General features: G+C 44.4%; 2 protein-coding genes across 3 annotated transcripts; both read right to left on the reverse strand.

Annotated features, from left to right (window-relative positions):
* Positions 1–10,445, reverse strand: fam189b (family with sequence similarity 189 member B). Of its 2 annotated transcripts, XM_052066187.1 has the most exons (14): positions 9,382–10,444; positions 8,607–8,663; positions 7,657–7,764; positions 7,408–7,524; positions 7,237–7,344; positions 5,607–5,767; positions 5,329–5,428; positions 5,158–5,230; positions 4,462–4,762; positions 3,731–4,053; positions 3,598–3,639; positions 2,838–3,013; positions 2,540–2,686; positions 1–948 (listed from the first exon to the last, which is right to left on the reverse strand). In XM_052066187.1, the coding sequence occupies exons 1-14, from the start codon at positions 9,607–9,609 to the stop codon at positions 703–705; spliced, it is 2,187 nt and encodes a 728-aa protein (XP_051922147.1). In that variant the 5' UTR covers positions 9,610–10,444; the 3' UTR covers positions 1–702. The 2 variants fall into 2 exon arrangements, with proteins under 2 accessions (XP_051922147.1, XP_051922148.1); XM_052066188.1 differs by lacking the exon at positions 7,237–7,344 and having other exon boundaries at positions 9,382–10,445.
* Positions 10,446–12,158: 1,713 nt separating this feature from the next.
* rab13 (RAB13, member RAS oncogene family) lies at positions 12,159–17,181 on the reverse strand. Its single transcript, XM_052066250.1, has 8 exons — positions 16,962–17,181; positions 16,506–16,566; positions 15,719–15,779; positions 15,570–15,647; positions 14,050–14,139; positions 13,738–13,803; positions 13,571–13,621; positions 12,159–13,067 (listed from the first exon to the last, which is right to left on the reverse strand). The coding sequence occupies exons 1-8, from the start codon at positions 17,083–17,085 to the stop codon at positions 12,996–12,998; spliced, it is 603 nt and encodes a 200-aa protein (XP_051922210.1). The 5' UTR covers positions 17,086–17,181; the 3' UTR covers positions 12,159–12,995.
* Between the last annotated feature and the right edge of the window lie 190 nt (positions 17,182–17,371).

Here is a 17,371-nt window from a genome sequence, read left to right on the forward strand (position 1 = left end):
TGCTGAATCTGCATATTTTGTTTGCAACACTTTATTAGACACATAAAGTACCTGTCTTTCAACACTTCCTTTACGTTTTTTTTGTGGACAAGGGAGAAAAAGTGTCAATCCATGCAAATGAAGACATTTCACATGATATACTATGTCTGATGTTTGTGGGGGTCGCAAAACATGCACGAACACCACATCATTTTTCCAAGGGGCCAGTCATAGAGAATACAAGACGTGCATTCATATCATGTATGCCAGCAAATGCGCTGGTGGGGTAGAATTGTGAAAAGAAGAAAAATGTGAACAGGTTTGCTTATCTTATATCACACTCGGCTAAATATGGATGGTTAAGTATCTTTTCATTTTTCTTTTTACATGGAAGACAAAATACATTTTTTAATGACCAACCTGACAATTCCTTGTGTTGAACAGCAAGGTATAAAAGGGCCTTTTAGGATCTTGTAATCCATTATGTTGAACGCTTGAGGGTCTGTCAGTCTCCAAGATTTTTCCACTAAGGCTGCAGTGAATGGAAAGAGGGTCTCGGCTAACACGGTTTAGATGAAGCCGGGCAAGTGTGTGGTCTTGTATTCAGAGCAATGTACAGCACCTTCTGAATCAGGCCAAAATACTTTAGAGTTGCTAGGCCTTGAAATATCTGAACAACTTGCAATCTGTACTTGATTATCTTCTCCGATCTCCTTCTTGTCTTCACAGCGCAGATTCAGAGTAGAGAACTCCCGATGAGCCGCGCTGTAGGTGAGGAGACACCACTCGGCATACGGTTAGAGAGGACGAGGAGTTTAGATCCCCGCAGCTCCGCAAGTGGATGCCCTCTGGGGCGTGGCCACTGTGGCTGCGGTTGTGGCGGCTGTCGCTGTGAGAGTGATGGTGGGTACGCTGGTGGGGATGCTGGTTGGGTTGTCCTCTATTGGTGCTCCAAGGGGTTCGCCAGACCTGAACAATGTTTTTTTTTTCCCCCAGCAAGTATGTTGACAAACAACGAAAAACACGTTTATTATGATGAATATAAAGTCATGTCACATTTGGAATGACCTTATTTCTGCAAGCAGTGGCTGAGGATGGACATCTATCATTCACCTTTGGTATAATCTTAAACAACATTAGTGCTCACTTTCTATTGCACTCATTTGTCCACTGCACAAACACCAGCGAATATTGAATAATTAGCAAAAAAGAGGCTTAGCCTTCATTATTGACACTCTCAGTCAAACTTACTACCGAACTAAAAATAAAAGAAAGAGAATTAAAAACAAACAAACAAAAACATTAACTTTGCCTTGAAACCCTCGAGCTTAATGCTAACACAAAACACCCTCGAGTGGCTAATTAGTAGCATCTATGCAGCTGTGTTATAACTCTTTTAGGAGTGGATGTTTGAACACAAATGGCGCATCAGTGAATATGTCAACAGGTAATATCACAATACTCACAAGCATATTTCCATTATCCTCTGCAAACACGACTGCACGAGTGTGTTATACCGCTCTCGAGTAGCCAAGTGAGTGGACACCAGAAAGAACCGCAATGATGTAATTGTAATGTCCATCCTGTTTATTTAACCCTCGTAGTCCACCGTTTGCGATAAATGCAAAATTATGTCTTTGAATCAAAGGCAAAGGCATTCGGAAAAACACGAGAAAGCTGAAATGGCCTAAATTTCATGACGTCACCGGCTGATAATTCTCAGGCATTGCAGCAATAATAAAAAAGTTTTTGATTCCGTAATCTTCACAATTTAAATATTTTGCACCATAGAGACCTATTCTAATTCATATTTTTGAATGCATCGTAAACCTAATGTGTAAACATGCATTTCACGCGATTTTTACTTCAATCGCTTTGTTTTCGCTTGGACAGACGTATGCATGCCACATTGTTGGGTTGAGGTCATTCCAATTGTGCAACTTTTAGGTGGCGCCAGAGGATCGCAAATGAGTTTGCCTTTTTGCAGGAGGCTTCAAACCAATGCATTTTACATGAACACGCCCGGTCGGGATTGTTAGTAGGGCTTGGTTGGGACCTCCAGACACAATTTTTTTTTCCTTTTGCAAAAAATAAAGAATAAAAAAATCCCAAAGAACTAATAAAAACTATATATGTATGGATAGCACAGATGCCTCTGAACATTTTGAGTGTTTGGGAAAAAAAAGAATGTTTGTATAACACAACATACATCATTTCCAAAATTGTAAAACGCGTAACTGAGGGGTTTTTTGTTTCGAAGGACCTAAGGGTTAATTATTTACATTCTGTTTAATTCATTACTATATGTTTTAGAACGTCCAATATTATAGAGTGCTGTTTTTCTTGCACATTGCAAAAAGTTTTATTGAGTGTTTTGGGGTGGCTGGAATGGATGAACGGTACTTCCACTCAATATCTGTATCTGAACGATATTGTAATTGATCTGAGGTCATTATTTCCTGATTTGAAAAGGTTGGCATTCTAGATTGGGATACAACGTCCGTTACAAAGACAGCGACCACTTGAGGGAATCGGGTAAGGTGTAATGGAGCGGACATACTTGTTCCAAAGACAGATGGTTGGCGGCAGCGCCCTCAGCTCCTCCTCTCCTTTTAGGTACCTGCCCTGCACTCCCGGCATGCTCGGAGGAGGGTGCCAGGTTGCGTTTGGAGCGCTGCAGGAAGCGAGCCATCAGGACTCGAGTCACCTTGCGGTGGAGAGGTTACAAGATCAGTATGGAAATATGAACATGAACAAGACACAGTGACTTTTGTATACAGAAAGACCTCTGCACTGTGAGGTTGACGCGCTAACCAAATGTGTGGGTATTGATATCTGAGAACCTTAGACAGACAAACCTTGAGGTCACCAAGTGAGCGGTGGTAATCTTTGGGCAAACGCAGGGGAGACGCCGGCGGGGCTTTGGAAGGAACTTGTACCCCCGGATCTGTGGATTTCAGGCTGTCTTTTGTTGGTAAAGCAGTAGCCGGCGGCAAAGACGTAGGGGGCAGCAGGAGCGCCTCGTTGGATGGACCTTAGGAGAAAATGAGATTTGTGCCTGCTTTATTTTTTGTCAAACCCTCCAAAAGAACGTAATTTCACACGTTTTTGTCCTTAACAGAAAAAGATTTACAGAGTTCCAGATAAATGTCATTTTCTTCTTATGTTTGTGTCAACGCATTTGAAATTCATTCATTCATTCATTCATTCATCTTCCGAGCCACTTGATCCTCACCAGGGTCGCGGGGGGTGCTGGAGCCTATCCCAGCTGTCTTCGGGCAGTAGGCGGGGGACACCCTGAATTACTTGCCAGCCAATCACAGGGCACACAGAGACGAACAACCACCCACGCTCACACTCACAGCTAGGGACAATTTAGAGTGTTCAATCAGCCTGCCATGCATGTTTTCTGGAATGTGGGAGGAAACCGGAGCACCCGGAGAAAACCCACGCAGGCCCGGGGAGAACATGCAAATTCCACACAGGGAGGCCGGAGCTGGAATCGAACCCGGTACCTCTGCACTGTGAAGCCGACGTGCTAACCACTGGACTACCGGGCCGCCCCATTTGAAATTATCCTTATAAAATTCTGTCTTTATAAAATGTAGCCAATATTACCTGTGTCTGGAGACGCTTTATTGCACCCATAGCTCAAGTCCACTGGAGGAGAAAAGGCAAAAATATATTTTTAATCCATAATAAAGCACTTTCCAAGGGACCCAAGGAAGCTTTACAACCAGGCCTTATTTACCGGCAGCTATAGAGGAGCTGAGGCAGGGCTCACTGCGTGACCTCATGATGCTTAGGAGGCCTTCGTTGTCATTTCTTCCACTCTCGCCGTTATTTCTCCCGGCCCGTCGTCGCAGGTACAGAGTCTGGCGCTGTAATGGAGGTCCGCCATTCTGACCCACACACTGTTCGCTGTTGTCATGGGCACCTGCTTGGCGTAAAGGAGTGGAAGGGCGAACTTGGATGTCCGGTATGGGGGATTTCTCTTGTGAGGCGGATCCAGCTGTGGCTTCCAACTGAGAACAACTTCGAGCTAGCATAACCTGGCGCCGCAACACTGGAGACCTGGAGGAGCGAACAGTCGTAAAGAATACTGCGAGTTACACCGTAGGCTTTAAATTGCGTTCGGAAACATTTTCTTTTTAGCATACACCGATTGAGCTAACCATATTACACCAGAACATTCTCAATGTTAGCCTAGTAGCATATTAGCCCAAGTCATTTTGTTGCGATATCAATAAAAAAGCAAGGTGGTGCTGTACAGTAAGTTATCATTCATTGATAGATAGATGATAGACGTTTGGTTGATAGACGTTTGGTCGTTTAGTTAGCTGAACGGGTTAGCTTCCCTATTGAACGGAATTGGAAAAAAAATCCCTTTGTGTTGCAATTGACATTATTGAACCTTCAGGACTGGAATGTAAAATGTCAAGGGCGTCAGATGGACTCTGAGATTGGATTTTTCCCACCCACCTGTACGTGGTGGTTGCAGTGCTGGGTGAAGAACACGAGTTGGACCTCTCTCCTCTAAGAAAACGTCTTGCTCTCGGTCCTCCGGCCAGAGGACTCTCCGGCGTCTGCGACCGAGGAGCACGGAGGCTGAGGCGCTCAGTTCCGCCGTCCGGCCCGTCGCTCACCTCACTGGCCGTCCTGCTGGCCCTGCCGCCTTGGTTCCTCAGCGCCACCTCCAACAGACACGAGTCCTCAGACGGGGACGAATCATCGGGGATGTCTACGATCTCTGACATGAGCAGAGACCCGCTGTCCATGGAGACTAAATGTATGAAATAAGGGAAAAGGAGTTGGCATCTGGCTTCATTTCCTTGAGCGATCATGACAAAAAAATCACAGTATCAATTCCAGTAACTGGTATCTTTTTAAATGTGTTGATATAAGAATATGTTTCTGTTCTGAACTCCTGTTTCCATGCCAGTACATGAATGTAGCTCGACCTCTCATAGCCGGCGTCAATTTGACTTCGTTGGACAGCAAATTTGAAACTGAATCAACAACGCTTTTGCTGGTTGGCAGCCAAGAAATACGCTCGACTGTTTTGCCTGCCTCAATTCCTTCAAGAGACGATTAATTTACACTCAACCGATTGACTCCTTCACAATGAATGCATCGATTGAATATTTTTACATCATGTGTAAATAAATCCTGACTCACCTTCTCCACTGAACGCCATCGACGTCGCTCGTTCCGCGGACATCTCAGCACCGTGTTGGTCAAACATTGTTGCCTTGACACACACAAAATGTCACCGGAAGCATCACCACAGTGCCACTTATATGCATAAAAAAAAAAAAAGTAACAATATTCATCCATAATCACGCTCACCTGGCTCAGAGCTCTTTGTCCCATCACAGCCTCATAAGGAGGAGGACAATCAGTCGGGTAGAGAGGGATGGGGCTCTCCATGGAGCCATTGTAGGTGATACTTCACAACAATATTTGGATTATTTACGTATTACTAACATGAGAGGGTCAAAATCATACATACAGTAGTGCAGTTTAACGACACTCCAAACCACAACAATAATTGGAGTGTTAAATGAAAACCTCAAAGTCAAAGAAAGGCGTTCCGAATAAAGCGCCCATTGTTTTCCTATTCTCACCTCTGTGCGTCAGTCTCTGAGCTGCAGGTGTACTCGGGAGGATAGTAAGGGGGCGGTGGAATGGGTGGAACAAACTCTTCAAAGTCCATGACGTTGGTCAAGAAGGCGTCCTGAGGCGTGGTGCATTCCGGGTTGACGGAACGGGAACGGTGGGGCGCTAGCTGGGTGGTGGGGGGAAAGAACGCAAATTTGGATAATATACACTGTATAATGCAAGATTCATACCCTGGTCAAATTTTGAGTTCATGTGCATTTTTGTTTGTTGATTTGTTTTTTTTCCTGAAGCTGGAAATGACACGTGGAAGTGAAAAAAGTTTTGTATTTTTGTTGGAGCCAAAGTATGTCGCACATTATCTGTGTACCCATCTAGCCTATTGGAGAGGTCATAATAATATCAGAAGACAATTGAAAGTATTATGAGGCAAAAACAGATATCGAAAGAGGAATATTATAAGACTGAGGTTTTTTCAATAATAAAGTCATAGAAGCAAGAAAAATGTTGGAATATTAAGATCTGTTTTTCACATCTTACAATCACGTGGCAAAAAAAAAGCAACATTTTTTAAAATGCCATTTTCCTCAAAACAATGGTTTACATTTTGAAATAAAGTGTAGAAATGATAAAATACTATTAGTAACGAAAAATATGGCCTAGTTAGGTCAAAGTTCATCAAAATGAGGCGGAGGTTGTATTACTGAAAGTTTTGCATATTTACCATAATGTTGTTAGAAGCCACTGAAACAATTTAGCATATAGGAAGATAAAAAAAAATGTACTCTGATAACGATTCAATTATAATGCATTGCACAAAAAGGTTAAAAAATCAGGATGTTAAAAAAAAAGATTTTTTTTAAGACGCAATGCATGTCTTGCACTAAAAAGATAAATACAACCGAACTATGCTTGGGCAGTGAGTCTTTACCACTAGAGGGAGCTCGTGAGACGTGCAACACCAACGATACAGAGTCATGAACTGTGAAACATTCATTCATTCATTCATTCATCTTCCTAACCGCTTGATCCTCACTAGGGTCGCGGGGGGTGCTGGAGCCTATCCCAGCTGTCTCCGGGCAGTAGGCGGGGGACACCCGGAATCGGTTGCCAGCCAATCGCAGGGCACACAGAGACGAACAACCATTCGCACTCACACTCACAGCTAGGGACAATTTAGAGTGTTCAATCAGCCTGCCATGCATATTTTTGGAATGTGGGAGGAAACCGGAGCACCCGGAGAAAACCCACGCAGGCCCGGGGAGAACATGCAAACTCCACACAGGGAGGCCGGAGCTGGAATCAAACCCGGTACCTCTGCACTGTGAAGCCGACGTGCTAACCACTGGACTACCGGGCCGCCCCGAACTGTGAAACAGTGATGGAGATTATGCAAGATACCATCAGGATCGAATAGAATGATAAAAAGATTGCTTTCCCTACACAATGTTATTAAACAAATAATGTTTTTTTTAATGTATGTTAGCTCTTTTAGTCATTTGATGTTTTTTTGGGGGGGGTCTTGTCATTCACGAACAATTCACTTTAAGTCAAAATTTGGTAAATGTATTAACTGCAATTTTTGAGCACTTGTTGATTAAAAAAATAAAATAAAAAAGTGTCTTTGTGTGCACTCACCAGGTGCACAAGGTCCAAGGAGAAAATATGGATGCTGCAGGTAACCGTGGACAGAGTGCAGATGATGGTGGAAAGAATGCTCAGACCACACGCGCTAAACAACAAGTCCTGCATAACAATATAGAATATCTTCAGCTGTTCTGGCACTTGCGGGAGACGCAACCTCCTTACCTTCAGTTGATGTCTAACCGAGTGGCAGTCTGAATTCAGGTTGAGGACAAGGGTTCCATCCTCTTTGCTGGAGCAGGGTTCCGTGGGTACGCAACACACACAACGGCCGTTCTCTATCTACACACAAAGAGTGAGAAGTCAAGACACTGTGGAACGATCTGACCAAACGATGTCATCAATTCCTGGAATGTTCCATCGCGCATCTGTTTTGAAGGGCATTTTAGTCTGTGGCTTGGGCTGCGTTTGTACCTCACAGGTGAGCATGGACTTGACCATCTGTGCGTTCTGACAGGAGAGCATGGAGCCGGCCAAACTGAGGATCACGCACACTGCAGACAGCAGCATGAAAAGAGAAACCTGTGAAGGGAGCCAAGGCCAAAAGACTTTTATTCTCCGACATTCATTAAAAGAACCACGGAGCCTGATAGCTAATATGGACAAATGGTCGTCTTTGGCCTGCTATTTTTTTTTTCAAGATAATACATTACCGCAATATCAATTTGGACCAAAGTGAAACTATCATTGGAATTCCAGCCGTTTGATAGAGTAACGAAAGCGCATCCATTTCATCCAGGATTCAAATAAACACATTTCTAGCCCGGAGTAACTTTGCAAATATGTAAGTCATATTTTACAGGAATGTATTAATAATTCACAGCTACAAGAGGATCCATCTGCGAGGGGTTTCCAGATCGATTAATAATACAAAGACCCCTCGTGTGGACTGTCACGTTCAATTGTTGTTTATGGTGTCTATTAAAAAGAAAAAGTGCACTTGCATGACATCTTTTGGAAAGACTAAGTGCCTTGTTGGTTATTTTTCTTTCGCATCAAACCACATCCCCTCTGTTTCTTCCATCTACTGTATATTTGCTGTTGTAATCAGACATCCATCCCTTTTCTATTCCAGCTCCTCAGAGTTTATCCCACTTGACCTTGGACCGGTCCCCAGCTTTTTAGCAAGAACCTTTCACATTCACATTCACATCTTTGGGCATTTTTTAGTCTTCAATGAACATAGCATGCATGTTTTTTGGAATGTGCGCGGAAGCTTGAGTAAAACCCACACAGGCACAGAGAGACCATTCGAAATGATTTGTAGAACTGTGAAGGCTGATGTTTTTGGAGTTTGTTATTTTGACAGTGATCTGATGTCACTGTAAAAATTGTTTGGGGGGGGGAACGGAAAATGGACATACCACTAGCGTTAAAGGTCTCCTCCATGAGATAATGCCAACGATCCCAGATGCCACCACCTACAAAGACATACAGCAATAAATACAAGCTCTACGTCCTCACTTACAGTGGGTATAAAAAGTCTACACACCCTCTTTCAAATGCCGGGATGCTGTGATAGAAAAATACCCCCCTCGGTTCCAGTGGAAGAAAAACACCCCCATATCAAGCACTACCATGCTTCAATGTAGTTATTATGCTGTTCTTTTGGTGATGACCAATGTTGTATTTGCACCACACATCCATTTGGAACTGTGGCCCCAAAATCAAATTTGTGAATATTGCACAGTAAGTCAGAACGTGCTATAGTCTGCACAAACCTGTAACTGTAACCGTCAAGACATAATTACACTAAATACAGTGGTGGCTTGTGATACAAATGATATGAGTGGCACAGCTGTTTGGCAGATTCCTCAAAAAAGAAGCTTCACGCATTTATTTTTTCGCTCAGGAGAAGCTTACGGCAAAATAAACATGAAACAAAGACGTGTATTTAAAACAATCGCAAAACTTTGCTTTTAAGTCAGCTAGCTTGATGCTAACGCATAATGGGAAATGCCATAGGTAAGCTAACAAATAGCATCTACTGTATGCGGTGGTGTTGTAATACTTGAAACAATGGATATATTTGAGGTCAATCGGTGAGGCAACCGATGTAGACAGGCAACCGACATCCCACGTTGGGCTTTAAAGTTTCCAGTGTAGCATATATGATACTGTGAGTTGATTTATACTTACAAAAAATCCAGCCCAGAAGGGACAGGACTGCCTGACACGAGCAGACGAGGTGAAGGCCATGCTGGTGAAGGAGAAGGCCAGGACCATGGCGCCCAGGCTCAGGTGGCACAGGCCCAGGTAAAGGAGCAGCCTGGCCCCCCCGGGGCCTCGACCCGAAAAGCCACGCCGGCTGTCCGACCAACCCCGTGACCCTGATGCCACACTGCTGGAGTCTGATGGCGAGGGCATGTTAGAAATGTGATGGAAGGAGCTTGGGCTTAGTCTATCGGTCTTTAAGCAAAGTTCAAGGGTGGCTGTACATTTGGAGCCTGGTCAGCAGAAAGTTGAGAATGGAGCACACAAACAGTCGGCTCGTTTGACTGTTTCAGCCATGACTGTAGAAGTCAATACATCTCAAAGCAGCAACCTCCTCTTGCAACAAGACTCCTCCGCGTGGCTCATACTGACGCTTTCGCTCGCTTCTTTCCTCTCCTTCCACTCTCTCGCCAGGGGCAATGCAGCAACAGCAGCAGCAGGCTTCGCATTGTCAAACATCCCAAAACAGGAAAGATGAAAAGACGCTCATCTTTCTCAGCTGCGTTTGCGTGTGTGTATGCTTGCGTGTGCGCGTTGTTCTCCTCCCGGGCGGAGCATCACCTGACCTTCTGTTTGGACCACTGAGAAGAAAAATGACGACAATCTCTCACCTTGTCGACACGAACCACTTTCCATCGATTTGGGGGGAAAAAATGCAGCAGAAGGGATGCAACTGATCGAACGGTGACAAGTCCGCCTGGTGTGCCGCCTCTTTTCCTTACCCCGCAGTCACGCGGGCATCACGTTCACTCGCGTGTTAAGTGGCCCGCACGTTAGCCCGCTGCGCCCTCCTCCACTTTTCAGAAGCTACCCATTTAACACCACGCCGCACGTCAAAATACCATCCTAAAGCCGTGTCTTAAAACGCCGCTGCGTGTTTTTCCCGCGTGGATGATCCGCCTCAAGGATGGAAAAAGGCATCGTGCGATAATATGCAAGCCCGAGCCTGCCCCGGTGCGTGATGACAAGGCACGTAAAGCGTGCATGCGGAGGAGGTGGGTGCTGATGCTGGGAAGGGAGGGGAGGGCGAGATGGAGGAAGGAAGCTTAGAGCAAGGAAGGAGGAAAGGAAAAAAAGGAAGGGCCCAGCCGATGGTTGCCCAGCAACAAGCTGCTGTACACGTGAAACAACAACAACAACAACAAAAACGAATAAGCGTCAACATTCTGTTGAGGGACTCTACTCGACAGTGGGCACATATAGAGAAGAGTTTGTTGCAAATGAACTCACTGCAACTAAGAATGTGTGACAAGACCACAAACATGGAGGGGTCGCCATTCGTGTTTTTGTTTCTTGGTTCTGAGAATGGTCCACCTGAGCACACAAGACTTTGAGTAGATTTGATAAAGACCCTTGGAATCATTTCACATTTCCCAACATTGTTAGTTTTTCGTCACTGCCCAGTGTCAACTTTTCGGAGCGCCAACCTGTATAAACTACCAAAAAAAATCCTTATAAAGAGCAAAACAACCTTATAACATACCAAAGCATTTTATATGTCAAAATAACGGCAGAAAAAAAACAACTAAAATTTCAATGATATTTATTGTAAATCCCCATAATACAATGTCTGGTTAATGTCATTCTACTTAGTGGCATTACTGTGTTCAGAGTTGTATTCCTGCGTTACGAAGAAAAAAAAACCCCGGAAATTTTCAGAATCTGTATGATTTGTGCGATACGGCCAAATACGTAAGATTCACCACAAAATCCGTATGAACTACGGCTAAACCGTATGAGTTGACAGTGTCAGACTGAGATTTTAAAAAGACTGAATTTTGCGGGGTCACTATTTACAAGACAAGATTTTTTTAAGGCACCCCCCCCCCCAATGCAAATGCTTTCCCATTATGCTGAGTTGAATTTTTACCAATGTTGAAGCTCATCTATTGTTTGCCGGTTGTGCTGCGTCACCGCAAAGACTGAAGATCAGACACCTTTGATATCGTCGTAAAGCCAAAACTAGGAAAATACTGATCTGAAACAGCGAAAAATTTCCACGTTACACCAAACGATCAAGATGACTCCATTAAAACTTTCTTCTGACTTTCAGTTTTTAGTCTGAGACTGTGAACGCCGTTTGGTGTAAACCCAGCATCGGTCAGCGTCGCTATTCGGCTTATCATGATACTACGTGGCTAATTTTCACCTTTGGATGTGGAGCAGGAGCCTTAATATAGGAATTCAAATTATAGAATGGAATAAGGTTGCAGGCGATTGTCGCCTTCCAATTTCGTTTAGGTCACACCAGGCGCTTCGATCATCTAAATCAGGGGTGGCAATGTCTAATGATGAAAAAGAGCGGAAATGGGCGTGGCCAGGACGGGGCGACCAATCACAACAAGTAAGACATCATACACGCCCAATCCCAGGGCAGTGTACAATCGGAAGATGGAAAGACTGATCGGGAGAGCTCGTGAAAACTCGACGATCGACGACCTGACCCCCCCCTAAAAAATCCTCATTGGATTTAGACGATTCACAAAAATGATCAATTTAAGAAATTAAACGGCGGATTTCCGTGCTTCCGCGAACATTGCCATCCCTGCTAAATGAGATTGCGGGATGTTTGTGTGGCCGCAAGGTAAATAAATGCCCTGCTTTTCGCTGCGTCGTGTGTCAAAGGCAAAGCGTTTCGGAAGAAAGAAAGTGAAAAGAACCCTGAAGCAGAGCACTGATCAAACAGTTGTTTGGTTAGTGAATTGTTTCCAAACCACAAAGACAAAGACCACTCTTTTCATTTTTTTTAATTCAACACAAGTGTGGCCACAAACCAAATCCAAATATAGCGGCGGAGTGAAGCGTACAAGTGTTTGGATAGGGAAGAAAATAGTGAGCTGCTGTCATCCACGTACTTGTGAGTGAGCAGGAAATTGCTCAAACGGTCTCACAAATCTTACATGGTCATCAATCACTTGCTTCATCCATCAGTCATCTCTCCTCACATCTTCTATATTGCACTTATGACCGCCTCAAACTTCCACATACTCAGTCTTTTTCAGACAACACTTACTTTTCACCTCGTGTATTTAGTTTCGGGGTGTCCTACCTTTCCTCGGTGCCTTACTTCTGCTTGATTCTAATATCAAAGGTAACAGATAGTCGAACATGTTGAAGACTACATTGGAAGCCGATTCAGTCCGTGGTAAGATCGACACAATCGCACTTCTCAAATGCTCACTTATCCTCCGTTTCAGGATTCGGTGGTCACACATATTGCACACGCCACAAGTAGGAATGGGAGAAATGAACCCCCCAAAAATGATTCTTAAAAAGCCAGTGAAATGATTTGTCGCTGACTGTATGATGAGCCCTTTTCGGAAATGGAATGCAAGGCAGTTGTGGGGTGGGGTGGGGGGGGAACTGTGCAAAGAACAAGAACTGTGCTGTGTACATAGTGAACGTGTGAGCCACCAGATAGAGACGTGAGACTTTCCTGCGTCTGTGGTTCATACTGATGAGTTAAAAAAAAGAAAGAATTCTATGTTGAAGGACAACTGGCATTGTGAGTGTGTGTGTGTGTGCGCGTGCGCCGATGTCTAGAGAAGAGCACATTTGGACGTTCTTTTCTGTGTGCTGCTGGTGATCTTCACCTCTCGGCCCGTGGGACCCTTTTGAACAAAGAAGAAAAACAGGAAGACGACATTTAGGACCTGTTCACAAATTCCTCTAGTCCTCCCTCCCTCGATCCAACTTCCCTATCCAAAAGTGAATCTAGAAATATCGCTTGGCTTTAATATGATATTCTTACTTCATTCTTGACATGATTTTTAATTATTTTTTTTTCTTACAAATGTTGAGCGGGTTACAGACTTACAAGAAATTGGGCCAAATGCGATTATTTTACTTCCTGACTTCAATTTGATGTATTTCTACTTCATTGGCCTAATGAGATAATGTCGTAATCATTTTATCACATGCAATAAAATATTGAAATATTTTTTACATGGACATTACGGCTCATTAATTCTAATGACATTGATTAGACGGAATGATTTTTTTTTCCCAATTTGTAAAATCAAATGTTCATGTTCATTTTCATGTCAACTTTCTTGTCAAATGTGCAACAAACAGCACAAAAGTTGGCCCATCCCCGCTATAATATTTGACTTACGTTTTTTTTGCTGGATTTGTGAAGTATGTCTCTTGCCAATGACAGAAAGGACTACAAAATAAAAATAGAAACAGACAAAGATGAATGCTAATGCCTAAGTAAAAAAAAACAAAAACAAAAACAAAACAAAGACTCAATATTGTTGAGTTTGGTGCACTGCAGCTCACCTCCTCGACGTTAATACTGGACTTGGCGCTGGTTTCAAAGAACCTGATACCGTGATCTTTAGCCAGCTGTAAACAACAAGCGCGACATAATTACACAGGGCCAGGATATAGATGGCAATCACTTCCTGTTTCTTATCTCAAGTAAACAGAGCGTGCAGCCAGCAAACGCTTGTACCTTACGCAAACAATCCCGCCCCTCTGATCATTACTGTCGGCGAGAGCTCACACGTGTCACGCTCGCATTGAAAATTGCAGAAAAATAAGCATCGCAATATCGAACGCAGATGGCCATCGCTGTCAGGGTCAGCTCACCTTTTCGCCCGTCTCCTTGGTAACCTTCCGCTTTGCCTCAATGTCGCACTTATTTCCGAGCAACATTTGGCTCACCCCTGCTGATGCATTCTGGGGAAGAAAGTGGGGAGGGGGTGTATTGATTAGGCCGGGTTGAGCTGCATTCAAATGTTGGCTGGGGGATGCGTTCAAGGGAGAAACGGACAGACCGACATTACAAGGCAGCAAACAAACAGGATGATGGATGTTTGTAACGCCATCACAGTCTCGTTTCTAAAGTCGAGATAACTGACAGCGTTTGAGACAAAGTGAGTCAATTTGCGGCTGTTTGGACATTGACACATCCTATTTGGTGATTCAAGTTCCCGGGATGTCAAAACAAATACGTCTTTGGGACACCCCAGATAAGACGGTTGTTCACAAAATGATCAGGTCATGTACTTATTATACACTTGCGTCTAAAATGTAGCTTCAAAATCACAAGAAATACGCCCTCATCCATCCATCATCTACCGCTTATCCGGGGCCGGGTCGCGGGGGCAACAGCTTTAGCAGGGAAGCCCAGACTTCCCTCTCCCTAGCTACTTCTTCCAGCTCTCCCCGGGGGATCCCGAGTCATTTCCAGGCAACCTGGGTGACATAGTCTCTCCAGCGTGTCCTGGGTCTTCCTCTGGGTCTCCTCCCGGTGGGACATGACCGGAACACCTCACCGGGGAGGCGCTCAGGAGGCATCCGAATCAGATGCCCAAGCCACCTCATCTGGCTCCTCTCGATGTGGAGGAGAAGCGGCTCGACTCTGAGCCCCTCCCGGATGACCGAGCTTCTCACCTTATCTCTAAGGGAGAGCCCGGACACCCTGCGGAGAAAACTCATTTCGGCCGCTTGTATCCGGGATCTCGTTCTTTCGGTCACGACCCATAGCTCGTGACCATAGAATACGCCCTGTTCATCAGTAAACCACCAATCAAATATCGCTGTTAATACTTAAATACATTTGCACATTTCCAAACGGTGTTTCAAACCGAATGGCATAGTGGAAATTGTTGTTTCACTTTTTCATCCATTTTCCAATCCGCTTATCCTCACAAGGGTCACAGGGGGGGGGGTGCTGGAGCCTAACGCAGCTATCTTTGGGCAGTAGGCGGGGGACACCCTGAACCGGTTGCCAGCCAATTGCAGGGCACACAGAGACAAACAAGCATCCACGCCCACACCTCGGGACAATTGTGAGTGTTCAATCAGCCTTGCCGTGCATGTGTTTGGAATGTGGGAGGAAACCGGAGTACCCGAAGAAAACCCACGCAGGCCCTGGGAGAACATGCACTCTTTAAAGGAATGCGATAAACTCTACTTTCCGTCTATCAGCATATTGATTGAATAAGCAGTAATGTACATGTACGCAGACGCGTTTCTGTGAAGTGTCTCTTTTAACCGTCGCGCAGTACTTGCAGTGAGTAAAGGCAAGACACTCATGACTAACACGTGTGCGACTCACTGAGCGCGCTATTTTTAAATGTTCGCTCGAAGGAGAATAGACTCACTTCTTTGATGCTCTTCATCCAGTTCTGGATGTTTTCGAAGGACTTCTCGTCTGTGATGTCGTATACCAGGATGATGCCCTGGCAGAGAGCGAAAGAGAGGTCAGCGCTCTTTACCGGATGTGATGAGCACAAAGACCTGATCATCTTACCATGGCTCCTCTGTAGTAGGCCGTGGTGATGGTCTTAAACCTCTCTTGGCCCGCTGTGTCCCTGCGCATTGCAAAAGTGGTCAGAACAGAGTGGACAGAAGGCAGGGCTGCACTCTTCATCTGCCGGGTGCGTTATTAAAATGTTGGCAGGGATCAAAACGGCTATCATCGGCTTGCCAAGAATATGTGCAGACGCAACCAATGAATCTGACTTGAAGTGACAGCATGGAGAGCTACAGGCAGGATAGGAAATAATGTCACAATCAAGCACAGTGGAACTGCTGAGGAATTCAGAATTTGACCTCTCTATGAAGTCGCATGAAATGAGTTTGAACGGAAGTCATGCATGGGCACCAAATGATTAAATCTGGGGGTTTGTTTCACCTTTTTGAAGAGTCACTACGATGGATGACATCCAGCTGCAGTTTCTGGCATGTACATTAAGTGTGGCCACACACGGCAGCGTTGCTTAGGGGGTCGGATGTGCCAAAATTAAATACAGGTAAAAATAAAAAGTCTGATGAAATTGCAACCATTGGCGTTTTTTTAATGTTGAATTTGCATTGTGGGGTTGGGCGGTCTCGGGGAATGATGCGAAATGCAAGTTAAACTTTGCTCTAGTATTGAGACAAGCCCGTGGACAGTGTCCTTCAAAAATGATCATTCTTGCCTTTGTAAAGACAGAAGTTTGAATACTGTTGGAGCTCACTTTGATGGAGGTGCTTATAACGTGTACTCAGCGAGTGTCACGTGACACACAGTTCAAAAACACATCATCATTTCTTACCATACTTGCAGTTTCACTTTCTTCCCGTCAACTTCAATGGTTTTAACTTTAAAGTCGATGCCTGGGAAGAGGGGTTGGGGCAAATAATCTGTTAAAATATCACAGTATTGAACCCACCCACTGATAAAGACACACAAACGAAATAGTGTAGCATAATATAAGTCACAGACCGTTGGGTGGAGACTGCTTCAAAATCACAGGGAGAGATGGTTGGAAAGATTGGAATGAGTGTGGGTGGAAGAATGAGATCTGTGTGTGTGTGTGTGTATGCGTTGTGTGTGAGTGTGCGTGAGTTCACATATTGAATAGGGAGAGGAACAATGTGTGAAAAAGACGAGAAGACAAAAGGCACAGGCCAGTCTAGACATGGTAATAAAATGGAAGGAGAGCTTCAGTTGGAAGTGATACCCCCGCCCCTGCCTAAAAATTTAATATATTTAAAGAAAGAAAACGTACCGATAGTTGAGATGTAGGTGGAGTTGAAATTGTCCTCAGCAAAGCGAATGATCAGACAAGTTTTACCGACTCCACTGTCCCCGATGAGCAGCAACTTGAACAAAAAATCATATTTTTTCGCCATAGTTTACTGACGTTCCTTCAAAGAGAGGTCCTTAAAAGTTGACAGAAGCGCTTGGGCTTTTTTTTGTTGCAAAACGTTCCTCCCTTCCTTCTCAAACTAACGCCGGTGCTAAATTCGGATTCCTTTCAGCGCCCCTCTTCTGTCCCGTTTGGGTTGACTAGCGTTGTTGACCAGTTATTCACATCCGCATACATCACCGTAATGTCGTCTTACTTTTTCAACAAAAATAACTTTTGAGTCCGTTTACAAACATACCAAAGTGTCTACGTGTTTTTTTTCTCTGGCT

This window comes from Hippocampus zosterae, chromosome 5 (assembly GCF_025434085.1).
Source record: "Hippocampus zosterae strain Florida chromosome 5, ASM2543408v3, whole genome shotgun sequence".
NCBI classification, from domain to species: Eukaryota; Metazoa; Chordata; class Actinopteri; order Syngnathiformes; family Syngnathidae; genus Hippocampus; species Hippocampus zosterae.